The 15,952-nt window shown below is 50.7% G+C and overlaps 1 protein-coding gene across 19 annotated transcripts in view; it reads left to right on the top strand.

Moving 5' to 3' along the window:
• Positions 1 to 15,952, top strand: part of ARHGEF7 (Rho guanine nucleotide exchange factor 7) — a 135,685-nt gene that overhangs the window by 101,115 nt on the left and 18,618 nt on the right. For 17 of the 19 annotated variants that reach the window (XM_045482189.1, XM_045482296.1, XM_045482270.1 and 14 more), the window contains 7 exons: positions 5,868 to 6,006; positions 6,966 to 7,025; positions 7,659 to 7,805; positions 8,650 to 8,736; positions 10,425 to 10,503; positions 10,695 to 10,834; positions 13,822 to 14,046. In XM_045482189.1, the coding sequence (XP_045338145.1) occupies positions 5,868 to 6,006; positions 6,966 to 7,025; positions 7,659 to 7,805; positions 8,650 to 8,736; positions 10,425 to 10,503; positions 10,695 to 10,834; positions 13,822 to 14,046 (877 nt within the window). The remainder of the gene's footprint in view (positions 1 to 5,867; positions 6,007 to 6,965; positions 7,026 to 7,658; positions 7,806 to 8,649; positions 8,737 to 10,424; positions 10,504 to 10,694; positions 10,835 to 13,821; positions 14,047 to 15,952) is intronic. The other 2 variants (XM_045482303.1, XM_045482219.1) reach the window with 1 other exon arrangement.

The raw sequence follows: 15,952 nt of genomic DNA on the forward strand, positions 1-15,952 counted from the left end.
GGGGGGCCAAAGAAAGGGAGGTCAGGATGTACAGGGTTCACAGAAGGGAACCCCGAAGGACTGTGGCGCGCTCTCCTGTTAAGTCTGCCTCCTCGCCTTTGTGCCAGGGGGTGGCTGTGTGGGTGTATACCTTCCTAAAACCACGAAGCCTGTGTGCCCGTGAGTGTTCTGCCACCTCCTCCTGGGAATTAGGATGTCCCCAGAAGTTAAATGCAAGGATTACCTTTGTGTTTGTGAGAATCACAATTAGGGATTAGGAATTAGTGACGTGGCAGTGGGGGAGATCTATAGAAAGCAAACAGGATGTTAGGGTAAAATTGTCCTTCTCCCTCCTTTTTGGGGGGTGTGGTTCAGGCTGGGAGTATAGAGAGTGTGGGTAGGGTGGACAGTGTTGGGGCTGATGGTAAATATTTTCCCCTGTAGAAGTGAGTCCGGAACACCACATTTAAAGTGATTCAGACTGTTAGTTTCCAAAAACGTTCAGACTTTGAAGGGAGACGCCTGCGCGTAGATGCTGTTTATCCCTCTCGTGTGCTATTACGGCAGTGACCCTTTGCGTCCCCACTGGAATGTCGGTGCCGCCTGTCCCCACGATGACGGGGCAAGCTCTGTGCCACCTCCCCACGGTGTGTCGCGGGGTGGGGGGAACAAGGCCTGCTCTGGGAGGGCCAGCCTCAGGCCTGTGGGCGCCTGGCGGGGCAGGATGCGCTGCCTGTGTGCCGTCCTGAGGTCTCTGGGCAGTGAGGGGCCCCGCTCTGCCCACCAGTCAGACCCTGCTTCCCAAGCGTAAGTTGGTAACTTGAGACGGGATTGTGGTTGGCCCTTTTCACCACGTTTCATCTGGCGTCTTAACCTGTAACCTCTGTCCTGCTTCCTATGCATGTTGACGTCTTAAAAGCTGCCATGCTTACGGGTTAATCTGTGTTGTGCTTCAGTATATTTTTGAAGGATTGATTCAGTGTACTGATCTGAAGTTGTACAGACTTTGTTTGCAATCGTAGGATTGTTTGTTGTGCTTAAAGTCTGAGTGTGAATCTTGGGAATGCCTGCACAGAACTGCCCATGCTTTGGAGTAAGAACTTATAGGTACCCTTCACGTTATCGCGATAGCAGATGTATGTTCCGGGCTGCCTATTTTGAATGAGTTAGGTTTCATAATTCAGTCTGTAAAATGAGTTTTGTTTTTTCCCGGCACTGTAATTGTTAACTTTTTGCTTGGCTACATGGTAGTTCTCTGCGTGCATGTTCCTTTTGTTGGAGTCCACAGTGTCCTTTCAGTAACTGCAGGGGAGATGTGCTGTGTAAGGTTACCAGCATCAGTAGAAATTAAGCTGAAAGAGCCATTGTTTTGCTGAAGTGGCTGGAACCAGCTGTTTTGTTTTATTGTGCTAGATTTATTTATTTATTTTATTTTTTTTTTTTTTAATTTTTTTTTTCAATGTTTATTTATTTTTGGGACAGAGAGAGACAGAGCATGAACGGGGGAGGGGCAGAGAGAGAGGGAGACACAGAATCGGAAACAGGCTCCAGGCTCTGAGCCATCAGCCCAGAGCCTGACGCGGGGCTCGAACTCACGGACCGCGAGATCGTGACCTGGCTGAAGTCGGACGCCCAACCGACTGCGCCACCCAGGCGCCCCTTATTGTGCTAGATTTAAAATAGAACATGATCTGTAAAGACTGAACTGCACATGTTGTGGCCTTGTAAGATCATGGATGTTGGAAGAAGTTACTTTGGTTTGCATAAATTTCTCTTAAATTCTTAGTTTCTGGAGGGGTGAAGAATAGAACTTAGTTCTGGTACTTTTTCTCTGCCATAAATACAGTTAGAAAATTTCATATCCCGTAATATCAAACATGACTATTCTGAATAGACTTTTTTGTGGTTTTTCTTGTGGTTGGAAAGGCCCTGCATGGATTATAGTTAAAGGAGTTGAGGGGCACCTGGGTGGCTCAGTTGGTTGAGTGTCCAATTCCTGATCTTGGCTCAGGTTATGATCTCCTGGTTGGTGGGTTTGAGCCCTGTGTCAGGCTCTGAGCATGGAACCTGCTTGGGGTTTCTCTCTCTTTCTCTCCCTCCCACTCCCTCCCTCTCTCTCTCCCCCTCCTTCCTTCTCTTTACCCCCCTCTTCCCCCCTTCCCCCCTCCCCCTTCCCCACTCCCTCCCTCCCCCCTTCCCCCCACTCCCTCTCTCCCCCCTTCCCCCCTCCCCCTTCCCCCCTCCCCCTTCCCCCCACTCCCCCCTCTTCCCCTCACCCTCTTCCCCCCGTCCCTCACCCTCTTCCCCTCCCGTCCCTCACCCTCTTCCCCCCCCGTCCCTCACCCTCTCCTCCCCCGTCCCTCACCCTCTTCCCCCCGCCCCGTCCCTCACCCTCTTCCCCCCACCCCGTCCCTCACCCTACCCACCCCAGTCCCTCACCCTTCCCCCACCCCATGCAGTCTCTAGGTCTCTTAAAAAAAGTAAAGGAGTCGAAATATACTCCTAGTACTATAAAGTTTTGATTTTATGGGACTGTGCTTGATCAGTTCTCCAACACTTAGAGAAATGCTGGTAACACATGCATTTCTCCCCTGTAAAGCTGTCATTTCACCCTCCTGTGTAGGGACGGGTAGGGTAATTGGAGGAGACGGCCATTGCTGAGGAATGAGAAGTGAGGAGAGTGGCACAGGCTCCATGTGTGTGAGACACAAAGCAGTTACAGCCAGAGGGGCCAGACCCTGGGCTCCCAGGCCCTACTTGGGGTCAGCCCCCACCTGTTGGCAAGGACGACGGAGACCTCCACACCCACTGGGTGCCTTCCCGTGTGGGTGTGTGTGCTGATGACGCCGAGTGGCAGGCCAAGGTGCCGTTGCTGGGGATTCGGATGCCCAGCCGTAGTCCCCTTTCCTCTGTCCTTCCCAGGCCTTTCTGCAGTTGTCCCTCCATTTAAGCTGAGCACAGGGGAGTGGCTGGGAGGATCCTCCTGGGGGCACTCCTCGGCTACCTGCCCCTCCTAGAGGAGAGAAGTCCGTGTGGAAGAAGGGAGGAGGCACAGGTGCTCCCGGGTGCTGCTCATGGCTAACAGAGCCCCATGGTCCCTGGCGTGGACCCTGGGCCACCACCGTGCCAGGTTTCCGTCCTCGAAGTCCCAGGATTTTCCTGACAGAACCATCCTCTGAAGACCTGGGGTTCTGAACACAGATATGTTGACTCATGTCTTGTGTGCACACACACACACCGACACACCACCAGAGAAGGCTCAACAACTTCTTTGGTTTTAAGTTGTATCACCATGAAGGGTAATACATCCCTGAGCTACAGGGATGAAAATCATTTTCTTGTCCTTGTAAGAGTGTTGTTTTTATAATTAGGATTAGGTGAAACCTCCCTTTTTTATAATTTGCTTTGACTTTGATAATACCTTCAAAATATGTATGTATGTTTCTTTAAAAGGTTGATTTAAAAACCTGTATATGTATGTATGCATGTATATGTCTGTGTGTGTGTGTGTGTATGGATGGATGTAGATGGATGGGTATATGTATGGGTGTGTGTGTGTGTGTGTGTGTGTGTATGTATGTGTGTATGGATGTATGTGTATGGGTGTATGTGTGGATATGGATGTATGGGTGTGTGTGTGTGTGTGTGTGTGTGTATGGATGTATATGTATGTGGATGTGTATGTATGTATACGTATGTATGTGTGTATATGGTTGTGTGTGTATGTGTATATGCATGTGTGTATGGATGTATATGTATATATGTGTGTAAGGATGTATGGGTGTATGCACATATGTGTGCGTATGTGTGTGTATGGATATGTATGGATGTGTGTATATGTGTGTATGGGTGTGTGTATATATGTGTGTGTATGGACGTATACGTATGTGTGGATGTATATGTGTGTGTGTGTATGGATGTATATGTGTGTATGGGTGTATGGATGGATGTATATGGATGTGTGTGTGTATGTACATATATGTATGTATGCATGTATATGGTGTGTGGAAGTATATGTGTGTTTATTTGTGTGTATGGATGTATATTTGTGTGTATATGCGTGTGTGTATGGATGTATATGTATGTGTGTATGCATGTATGTGTGTGTATGTCTGTGTGTGTGGATGTATGTGTGTATGCATGTGTATGTGTGTGTGTATGGATGTATATGGGGGGGTGTGTGTGTATCGGTGGTTGAATAGGTGGGTAGGCAGGCAGCTGGCAGGTACTGCTAACCACACCGTTGCTGTGTTCACACAGCCCAGTCGTGCGCTCTCACTGCAGTGCAGCATCCCGTGCTTAACCAGGCCTCCTAATTTTTGTTAACCCAATTTTAGGGAGCAGTAGCTTTCTAAAGAAGCCTTGCATGTGTAGGAAACGTAAGACTAGCTTCATAGTGATTGATTGGTTTTCAATCTGAAGTTTGAAACCATTTATTTCTGAGTTGGTTCAGTTAAGTGAACCGCTTTCCCTGGTAGGTGTGGTCGCAGAGTTGACGTGAGGTCACTTGTGGTTGGGTAAGAGGCAGGCTGTGCCAACACCGATTCTTGTCTTGACGTTTCCAACGTGAGCTCTGTTTAGTTGAACTGTAGGAAACTACTCTTGCTTGTTACTTTTGAACTAGCAGTTTCAGGTGCTTTAGCCTAAGTACTGTACATGTTTTCACCAGGAGCACTGAGTGGCTGGTGTTCCCAAGAAGCTTGGGTGGTGGGCAGGTGTAGCTGAGTTGGGGAGGAAGGGACAGAGGAGGTGAGGCAGTGGCTGGGTCCCTGAGGTCAGATCAGGCAGCCTGCACTGAGGACTGATGTGCTCTGATATTCTTAGGGATTCTCACATTTTTTGGCTTCATGTATAATGTCCTTCGCAGTGCGACGTGGGGGCTCAGCGGTCACCCTGCTCTTCACAGGGGTGACCTGAGCTGCTGCCTGCTCCTCTCCCAGCCTGTCTGCCCCTCACTCCCCCCGTCTCGAGTGGTGCACAGGGGCAACAGTGAGGAACACAGGTGGGGCTTCTAGCCTGGACCCCGAACATCGCGTGCACTAGGGACGCAGGTGCCAGACCTTCAGTCCCCGGCATGAGTCCTGATGCGGGTGACCAAGCGTGATGCTCACAGCTGCATGCCGGACCTTCATGAGTCATTCCGGATGCCGTGGCTGTTGAACTGGAGCATTTGGGGCCAACCTGGAGTGCGTGAGCATGGAAGCCTCACGAGGGCCTTGCTGGTCACCAGGTTAGATGAGCAGTGTGGTGAAAGTGGTAGGAATGGGGAGATAGGCAGACACGGCTTTCAGCTTTTGGATTTCCAGATATGCGTTCAGTCTCCTTATCTACAAGTGTGGTCGCGCTCTACCATGAGGCTAAGCGAGGTGGTGATGTGACCGTGCTTTTGACATTTTAAAGCCTAAGTGGAAGAGTCCGTTACTTGATGGTGCTGCCTCGTGCCTGCTGCTTGCACAGAATGCTTCGGGGCTGTTGGGCGGCATCCTGTGCAGCCAGGGCATCTGCGCCCCGGTTCACTTCACTGTGGCCGTAAAGCATCTTTTACTTTGTGTCACCAGCTCGAGGGACCCAGAGGATGGCCATCTTCTAGCTCAGCTGTGAACTAGGCTTGCTCAGGTGGCCTCCGTGAATGGAAGGTGTGGGTTTGCTTAGCGGACTGCCCGTGCCGGGTTATGCCCAGCTGGGTTTGCCCGTAACCAGAGTGATGGCATGAGCCTTCTGGGGGTGTTCGCGTTTGGTGTCTCAATGTAGCCGGCGCCAGTGTGGCTCTAAGCACAAAGAGCTCTAAGCACCCGTTAGCTGCCCAACCCAGTGCTGCCGGCAGGGCGGGCCTTTCCCCTGTCTGTGTGCAGGCTCTAACCACTACGCCGTCCACTCTCTCCGCTCAGTGAGCAGCTGGGAGAGTTCATGGAGACCAGAGGCGCCAGCAGCCCGGGGATCCTGGTACTGACCACCGGCCTCAGCAGACCGTTCATGCGCCTGGACAAGTACCCCACGTTGCTCAAGGAGCTGGAGAGACACATGGAGGTACTGCTTGTCACGTGCTGCCGCTCGGGGGCCCTCCGCCCCCGTCAGGGAAGCTCACCGTCTGTGTCAGAGGCGGGAACCGACAGAAGTGTTTTTGCAAAGGTTTTTAACTTGAAGGATTTTCAAAACGATTTTGTTAAATGGTGTTTTCTCCTTCCCCTCCCTCTACAAAATTACATGTCCTCCTTGATCTCTGTCACCCATGGCTGCTGTTAGAAAAGTCTCCAAAAGCTACGAAACGTTAAGCTCAGATTTAAGTAGCGTTGAGGTGCCCCGTTAGGAACACTTGGTTACAAATGGTAAGCATAGCGTTTATACAGTAATAAGAGTGAGAGAATCAATCCGTTCATGATGGGTATTTATCTTAGTTTTGAAAAGGAGACCGCAGGCCTGGCAGAAACTTGGGTTTAAGTTGCTGTGTATGGGTGCAGGTTGGCAAACTTTCTCTATGAAGGGTGGGCCTGCTGGCCCCCTTCCTTGCCAACCCCTCTGCTGTTGTGGTTTAGAGCCTCAGCAAGGCCAGTGCTGGGAGGAGGTGCTGAGTCCTGCCATGGGTTTTTGTCTTTTTTTTTTTTTTTTTTAACGTTTATTTATTTAGAGACCGAGACAGCATGTTAGCGAGAGGGAGAAGAGAATCTCAAGTAGGCCCCACACCGTCAGCACAGATCCCAACATGGGCTCAATCCCACGAACCATGAGATCATGACTTGAGCTGAAATCAGGAGTCAGAGGCTTAACTGACTGGGCCACCCAGCTGCCCCTGGGCTTTTGTCTTCTAGACCACGGTTTCCCCAAAGTCTACTGGGCCCACAAGAGTACGAATAACACTTCAGTGCTGAGAAGAAGAAGACCTATTGTGGGTTGAAAGGGTTGGGAAAGTTTCAAGCTAGTCTCTAGAGTGCCTTTTGAAGAAAACAATTTGCCTCATGAAAGCTAATAGTGTTTTCTTTTATTCAAAGGATTATCATCCAGATAGACAAGATATTCAAAAATCCATGACTGCCTTCAAAAACCTCTCAGTAAGTGACTGGGCATATTATGATTTTTTCCCTCAGCATTATTATGACAGATGAATGTAGAAAAATTTATTCCCTAAAAAAGTTAGGTGATGAAAGAAAATGAGAGCGAGAATTTGGGTGTATTTAAATACAAAATAATCACAGTAGTTTATTTACCGTGATGGTAAATTTGCATGCCTTACTGGGCTGTCGACACCAGAAAATGATCGTTTAACCTTTAAAAAGTCACGACACGATAGTTCCTTATGAAGGTCTTGCTCTGTGGGCTGTGTCTTCGGTGAGGACCAGGTGGTCCCGCTCCTTCACCCTGCTGCCATGCCGCCGGTGTTTCTGGAACATGCCTGACTTACCTCACGTGCAGCATGCACTCCTGGCCCCTGCTCAGTCCTTGTGCCAGCAGAGACCAGTAAAGCCAGAAAGTCCCTTCTTGTCCAGTCTGCATTTTTTCTTCTAGAAGTAGCAAGATCTGCTGTATTGTTCTAAAGCCGTGTCTCTCGTTCCAGTGCTCTTACTTCTGTGCCTGTGAATTGAACGCTTTCTCATTCAGCAGATGATGTGTCTCAAAGTCGCGTGGCCGGTAGTTGAGGTTCTGGGGGCTCCCGTACCTCCTGACCGTGGTGGTGTGTGTCCCAGGCGCAGTGTCAGGAGGTGCGGAAAAGGAAGGAGCTGGAGTTGCAGATCCTGACAGAAGCCATCCGGAGCTGGGAGGGAGATGACATCACGACCCTGGGCAGCGTCGTTTACATGTCCCAGGTCATGGTCCAGTGCGCCGGGAGTGAGGTATGCAGGGCAGGAGCGCCACGGCCACGTGCTCTGCTGTGCAGAGTGGCTGGGGACACAAGTGGAGGGTCTCGAGCCTGTGCTCTGAGCCCCACAAGTGTGTGGGGCGTCATTGGGAACAGAGTGTGAAAAGTCCCCCTAGACAGGCTCAGAGTACAGGACTGGTTTCCAGCGCACTTGGCATGCGGCTGGAGTCTGAGGAGTCTGCCTGAGGACCCTGCGTCCTGACCCCTGGGCTTCTGTGGGCAGCGTGGAAATGGCAGCTTGGGAAAGGGCCATCTGCATTCCTCGTTTTGGTCTCCTTTACGTTCCTGGAAACTTGCGTCCTTTATTGTGGTCTCTCTGGGGCATCCCCCCCCCCCCAATTGAAGCAAATGGTTTTTAATATAGATGCTTTTAAATCTTTCATGTAAACTAGGTAAAGTTTACAGCATGGACAAAAACAATATTGAATTGATTGGGCTTTAAGGGAAGTGCCAGGAATCATTCAGTTGATTTTAACATTTTATCCTACCCTCCCCTCGAGCTTGAAAGGCCCACCTGTTCTTCCCCACAGCACCCAAACTCGACAAGTTCTGTTCTCTCTCAACCATAAAAAGAAAATTTTAGATGAAAAAGAGTTAATGGCAAAGCTGAACTCCTTAACCCAGTTGTTTTTAAAAGATGCTACGTGGGCTGCCAGTGAGTCTGAGACTTTATCATAATTCTGTTTGCATTTAATTTAGCTGATAAAATTTGTTGGAAGGACGTTCAGTATGTTTCATAAGGCTTAATGTAAATACTTGTTCTCACATCTGTGTGTTTTGAAACAAATTACTTGGATTTGTTTGTTCTTTTACGTCAGGAAAAGAATGAGAGATACCTTCTGCTCTTCCCAAATAGTTTGCTGATGTTATCTGCCAGTCCTAGGATGAGTGGTTTTATCTATCAGGTAAAGTACATTTTCGGTTTACACGTTACTGTTTGCTGTGGATCTCAGAATCCGTTCCAGGCTTATTTTGGATTTTGGGTGTGGTGCTGTGTGTATAGATAGTGTCACCTAGTCGAGTATGTCACACTTAGCCTGTTTCCGCATGACTGCAGATGTCCCCGCATTGGTCCTGAGCAAACACGGGGGGCGGGGGGCACCCCAGTGACCTCTGTAGGGCTGCCTCCTAAGGGCACCGACTGCTTGAGGTGACCTGCCCGAGTCCTGTCTAGTTGCCCCTTCTTTCCTGGCCACCGTGGTGCCCGGTGGGTGCAGTGGCGGGCGGGCGCAGAGCCAGGGACCCTGGCTGAGGCCAGGTGATGTACCTAGTGGTGAGTGATCACGGAACCTTTCTCTAGTCGGTCGTTTTGCTGACACTGAGAAGATGTGCGAGCTGATGTGAGAAGAAAATGCAAAAGGAGAGGTCTGGTGTCTCTGCAGAAATGTAACCTGTGGTGTCAAGTAGCTTCTTTTTCTCTTAATAGCTGCTTCTGTCCTCACTGCCTATTTTCTGTGACTTAGAGCAGCGTGCTGTCTCCCATGGCTTGTTTCCGGGCCTGGCCAGTCCTCAGTCCTGCATCAGCAGGAGTCCCCACGTGGCACGTTGTTCTGTGTCGTCCCGGACACGTGCACGGGTGGATCCTGAGTTCCAGGTGTCTGTGGCGTGTGTGTGCCTCCACAGAGAGCTTGGTCCCCAAAGAGGAGGAGGAGTCACACACTTTCTCCAGAAGGAGCACTTTAAAATTGATAAAGCTGATGTGTCTAGTAAACCCAGAAAACCCGTGCCTCCAAGTTCATGAGTGTGCTGTTGGGCGGGTACCTACCCCGGTTCCCCTGAATCGGCAGCCCCGCCCCCCATTGTCAGGTGGCCCCACTAAACACAAAGCTGAGTCCTTTCTGCCAGCGCACTCTGGCTTTGTGGTTTGTACCCCGAGAGGCTGGGACCAGCTCTGCTGTGACCTGAGGGAGCAGAGGTGGCCGTTCGGGGCAGGCTCGAGGCCCGTGCCACATTCACCCTCGGTGTTGGTGTCAATGTGCCAGTGAGAGCCTCATGCCACCAATGGGACCCTGCTTTCCTCTTCTGTGCATGGTGGCCTGGGAAGGGCGTCTGAGTGCTGTGACCGTGGTCTGTGCAGCCCGACTCGAATGCCTTCTATCCGCCGGCCCCGCCCGTGCTGGTCCCCATCTTTGTGCCTTCCATGTGGTGCTCAGCACAACTCCCCACCTCCCCTCTGGCGGACAGCCAAGTGTGGCCCCCGGACAGTTGTTCTCGTCCCAGCTTCCCGTGTTGCCTTCAAACGTGAACTTCCTCTGAGCCTCTTCGTGAGGCGAATCAGCGCCTCCTTTAGTTTTTGATCCTGATAGGTGACGTTCTTGGGACCTGGTGTTCACGTTCAGAGAAATGTGTCAGATGGAATTTGCTTTCGTTCTGGACCTTACTGCGGACTCCATTTTCCTTTTATTACAGTGTTATGGTTTCTTATTTGACGGAAAAGTCTGTACTATGCATGCTTATGGCAACAGTCAGCTGTTTCGCTTTACAGGGTGCTGCTTCTGCCATTCCTAAAATTATTAATACTTGTTTTGATAATGGTACGTTCTTTACTAGAAAAGCACTAATTGTTTTTTTTTGTGGGGGGGGTCTTTTTTAGGGAAAGCTACCAACGACAGGAATGACAATCACAAAGCTTGAGGACAGTGAAAATCATAGAAATGCATTTGAAATATCAGGTGATAGGCACAGACTCTCTGGCCGCTGTCTGTCACGGTGATGAGTGGCAGCTCACGGTGTGTGTGCACGTTGTGGCTGGACCGTCCGGAGGGCTGTGTTGGAGCGCTGCTGCCCTCTCCGTGGGTGTGTGTGCGCACGCGTGTGCTTTCTGCCCATCTTCCCGCCTCAGTGTGTCTCTCCTCCCTTCCAGGGAGCATGATTGAGCGGATCCTCGTGTCCTGCAACAACCAGCAGGATCTGCACGAGTGGGTGGACCATCTCCAGAAGCAGACAAAGGTCACCTCTGTCGGCAACCCCACCATCAAGCCCCATTCTGTGCCGTCTCACACCGTAAGGACCCCTGTACCTCTCCACGCTGTGGGGTCGGCCGCTGGGGGTGGGGGTGGGGCAGCAAGTGAGCAGGTGTTTTGAAGCATAATCTGTGTGTGGCTCAACAGTATAAATTCATACCTGTGTTTCTCTGGGGATCCTGGCGAGTCCCTGTCACACAGCTTGTCGCCTCACACCGATGGTGCCTGGATTGTGCCTCCTTGTACGTGGTTTGATGGCAGTTGGCTTGGAAGCTGTTTCTGCTCAGAGGGGGCCTAGGAGACTAACTTTCAGGGGGTTTTCACCTAAAACCTCAAGAGCCACCATCCATATGTGTTTTTGTTTTTTCCTGAGAATCTTAACTGTATTCTGTTGTATCAAAAAACAGAAATATTTATGGTGATCCAGAGGGCTGGGTTGGGGCACCTGGGTGGCTCAGTCGGTTAAGTGTCCGACTTTGGCTCAGGTCACGATCTCATGGTCCGTGAGTTTGAGCCCCACGTCGGGCTCTGTGCTGACAGCTCAGAGCCTGGAGCCTGCTTCAGATTCTGTGTCTCCCTCTCTCTCTCTGCTCCTCCCCCGTTCATGCTCTGTTTCTCTCTGTCTCAAACATAAATAAACATTAAAAAAAAACCAAACAAACAAAGGGCTGGGGGCACCTGGGTGGCTCAGTCAGTTGGGCATCCACTCTTGATTTCAGCTCAGGTCATGATCCTGGGATCGTGGGATCAGACCCTCCACACTGAGCGTGGAGCCTTCTGGAGATTCTCCCCTTCTGCCCACTCCCCCTCTTGCTCTCTCTCTCAAATAAAAACATAACTAAAGGTCCAGATTCATGTTGAAGACTTTAAAATGTGGCTTTTGCCTCACTGTTTTAAGAAATCCATTTATCCTCATAGAGGAGCTAACCAGCTCTTTGACTTTTCAAAAACTTAAATGTTTTGAAGTACCTCAGCACACAGTATCCATGTTTAAAACTTGTCGTTACTGGTGTTTTATGCTTAAGATACTGGTGTGGAATCATTTTCATGTTCTCCTCTTAAACAAAAGTACACACCCCTTTTCACAAATGACCTGTGAGTGCACGGCATTTCCAGGTGGTGCTTTTTTCTCACGTATGCTTTAGGTTGTTGTGATCTTTATTTGCACTTTCCACCATGTGGCTCACTTCTGCATCCACATCCCTACCGTTGCAATGTTTGTTCAGGAAGAGTGACTGTAGCATAGCATTTTTTTAAATGCTTATTTACTTATTTTGAGAGAACAGGTGCACAAGCAGGGGAGGGGCAGAGAGAGAAGGAGAGAGAGAATCCCAAGCGGGCTCCGAGCTGTCAGCATGGAGCCCGATGTAGGACCCAAACTCACAAAACTGTGAGATCGTGAGCTGAGCTGAAACCAAGAATCAGGTGCTTAACTGAGGCACCCAGGCGCCCCTGTAGCATAGCTTTCTGATGAGTTTTATTGTACTAGATTTCTCTCAACAGCTTACAGGTGGAAACTGCTGGTTGGCTTTAGCTAAGGTCGCATTTTGAGTGGCTCTGCCATTTGTAATTTCTCCATACTTGGAAAAAAAATGCTAACAATGCTTAGCTTCCCTGGAACTAAAATGATTCCAGAGCTACTCTGTGTGCAGGTGTGTGTGTGCCTGAGAAGTGGCAGTGCTGCTTCACGTTGTCAGCAACACCCTGAGAGCAAACAGTACGAGTCCACGTCAGGGAAGACTTCATGCTCCAGCTGAACCCCGCCAGTGCACGCCACGCACAGGCTTTGCAAGTGTTAGGCGTTCTTCTGAGGGAGTTTCCTCTTGGCGGTGTTGGGTGTCCTCCCCCATACTCAGCAGGGTCCTCCTTGAAGAAGAATCTCATTGTAGCAAAGACCATGACCTCTTCTGACTTCAAGGAGAAACCAATCCAAATATTACTGTGGTGCTGTTGCTAGAAGGGCTGTTGTACCTCGTTTTCTCCGCTTGTGAGTTGTGTGGTGGCCATGTGGCCTGTGACAACATGGGACGCGCCCACGCAAGCATGAACCAGGGTGGGCACGTGGTTCCCGCAGGAAGTGTGTTGCGCTGGTCCCAGAGCGCCATGGCGTCAGCCAGTGCCAGGCTTCTCATTCGGTGTGTTTCAAGAAGGGATTTCTTCTGAGTGATGACCTCACTCTGTGATTTCCAGCTCACAGAACACTTCGTTCTTTATTAAGCATGGCTTTATTGTTTGGGGTGATTTGAGGTCATGGGCTGGTTTTGAGTATTATTGAACATTTTTGCATTTAATTATCAGTATGATGGAATATTTACAGGTTTTCCAGGAAAATAAACCCTATTATTCTTCCGAAAAATTAGATTTCATATAATTTTATTTTGATTAGAGCTGATTTTTCTGAGAAAACAGCTTGTAACTTGTTTTACACTAGGGATTGGCAAAATTTTTCTGTAAAGAGACAGTAAAATATTTTCAGCTTTATAGGCAATATGGTTTTTGTTGCAATTGTACTTTTGGTTTTACAGCCATCAACAGAAATGGGCCTGGCTGTGTCCGGGAAAACTTTTTTTTTTTGTTAATGAAAACAGACATTTGGCCCTAGTTTTTTGCCTACCCATAATCAGCAGGCAGTAAGTGTGTGACTGGGGAGAATTACTCTCCCCTTCACCGCATTTCCCAGGATAAGAAATGCCTGTTCTTGTACAAAATTGTGATCTATGCTACATGGAACACCTTTATGCGGTGTTCGTCCATGACAAATAAAGGTGGTGGTGGGGTGCCAGGATCTGGGCCCCCACATCCTGCCACCTGCCTGCTCCCCCATGCTGACCTGATGCAGAATAGATAGCTGTCCTAGAAGTTGACTGCTTGGGGTTGGAGAGTAAAGAAATGATGACGGCTTGGGGGTTTTTCAGTGGGAGTGTTTGAGAAGTGGGCAGAACCTCATGGGTCTGGTTGAGAGGCCCCTGATGGCAGCTGTCGTGTTCTGCTCCCTCTGTCTCCCCACCCCGCCCCCCCCACCCCCAGCTCCCCTCTCATCCGATCGCGCCATCCGGCAAGCACGCAGACAGCAAGCCGGCACCCCTGACGCCTGCCTACCACACGCTGCCCCACCCCTCCCATCACGGCACTCCGCACACCACCATCAACTGGGGGCCTCTGGAGCCTCCGAAGACCCCCAAGCCGTGGAGCCTCAGCTGCCTGCGACCTGCCCCGCCCCTGCGGCCTTCCGCTGCTCTCTGCTACAAGGAGGTGAGGTCTTGAGCGCAGACGAACGAGAATTTGACATTGACATCTCCGCGTGTTAGGCCAGCTATTCTGTGCTTCATTATGGTGCATTCAGAAATCCGGAGAATCCCGCGTTTCTGTCTGATTCTGTGACATGAGAAAAGTACTGATCACTGGGGAACTGCAGCCTTACCTTGCTGTGCCCTTCACGAACGGCCCTGGCTTCCTGCCTTCTGGACCCACGGGGCCAGAGGGCTCCCTGGGGCTGGCCTCCCGATCAGCCTGCAGTTACTGTGCATGTCTTGTCATGCTGAGTCTTGCTTACCTCTGTGCTGCTCTGCTAGGCCGTAGGACCCTTTTCCAGGCCTGAGTGAGAGCCACCCGGGGACCCTGCATTTGTCACCAAAAGCTGTCTCAGACAGAGTGCATGCGCAAATAAAAGTGGCAGAGTGTGGTTTGTCCTCTGCTCCCGTGTTGGCGGGCTGTGCCCTGTGCTTTAACACCAGGCTGCTTCCGCTGAACCTGCTTTCAGGAAAGGAAGCATCTTGAGAAAAAGAAATACTTGAACTTGAGGAATCTGATGATTGCGGCGCTGGGTGTGGTTGTGAGTGTAAGCATGGGGAGCCTGAGTGTGGGAGTGAGGTGGCGTGTCCCAGTACACCTCTCCACGTCCAGTTGAGGTCCCTTTTGCCCAGGGACCTAGACCCTCCGTCCTTGCTAGTAGCCCTAAGTGTTTTATGACCCACAGAAATACTATGTAAATTATAACTGTCCTTTGCAGGTTTTTGTTAATTTTGTTGTTGAGGACCTGCGTCTTGCCAGTGGTCGTAGGCCCAGGTGCGAGGTGTCCTTGCCGTGGGCGGTTACGTGACTGATGTTGGTGTCTGTTGCTCGTTTAGTCTTTGCGGATTGCTCGGGCAGTGCTGGTGGCGACCTCATTGCTAGGGAGGAACCAGTGGACTGAGTGTGTCCAGCCAGGAGGCAGAAAGGGTGAGGGAAGAGGGGGCAGTGAGCCTGGGCTTCACAATTTGCTGTGTTGCTGCACTAGCTTTGCCGGACCTGACGTTAGGATCCGCAATTGTCACCTCGTGTCACTGAGTGCTTCCAGACGCTCGGTGGAAGTCCTCTCGCAGAGCGTGCACATGGGGCTGCTGTGTCCATGGTCGGGATGCAACCCGCGCGTGTGTGTGCTCCTGGGGCCCCCTCTCTGTTCACCGTGAAGTACGGAAGCCATAGGACACATGCAGGGAGGGCGGTATGTCTTTGGGAGCGCGTTTTTCCTGCTTTTTTAAGAGGCTGTACGGTTTAGCAGAAGAGCTTTTGAAGCGCTCCCTTTGAAAACCAAGCTGTGTTCCTTCTGTGCTTCCAGTCTGGTTCTTCCCATAGTCCGTGTCGCATTGGTGTCATGTTGTAAGTGTCATGAACGGTTTCTGTAACTTAACACACACTCGGCAGTGAAGCCCCGCCTGTCCCCTTGGACTCTGGCCTGCTGTCTCTGTCCTGCTGCAGGCCGTTGTGTTGTGACCGAGCCATGCGCTGGGGTGTGGACCCGTCAGGGGCACAGCCCGCATTCTGTTGCCTGCCTGCATCTGCGCTCAAGGCTGATGGACTGAACTTGTTCCCTTTCCTTCTGTCCTGAGGCTTCAAGTATTGTCCTGAGGGACTTGATCTTACCTTTCTTCTAAAACTAGCCTTGGTTTTCCTGGTCTCTTTCTGCTCGGCTGCAACAGGTGGGTCTGCTCTGGAATCTGTACGCGTGGATCTCTGCACGCATCAACCGGCCGTCTCCTCTCCAGACGCTGCCCGCGAGCCCGTGACACCTCCTTGGTGTGTTGTCACCGTGCTGTGACTGGTCCGAGTAACAGAAGGGTTTTCCTCAGAGCCTGCACCCTCTCGATTTTCCATTAACGCCTGGCAGCTGGCCAGGACA

Source organism: Leopardus geoffroyi, chromosome A1, assembly GCF_018350155.1.
Source record: "Leopardus geoffroyi isolate Oge1 chromosome A1, O.geoffroyi_Oge1_pat1.0, whole genome shotgun sequence".
NCBI lineage: Eukaryota > Metazoa > Chordata > Mammalia > Carnivora > Felidae > Leopardus > Leopardus geoffroyi.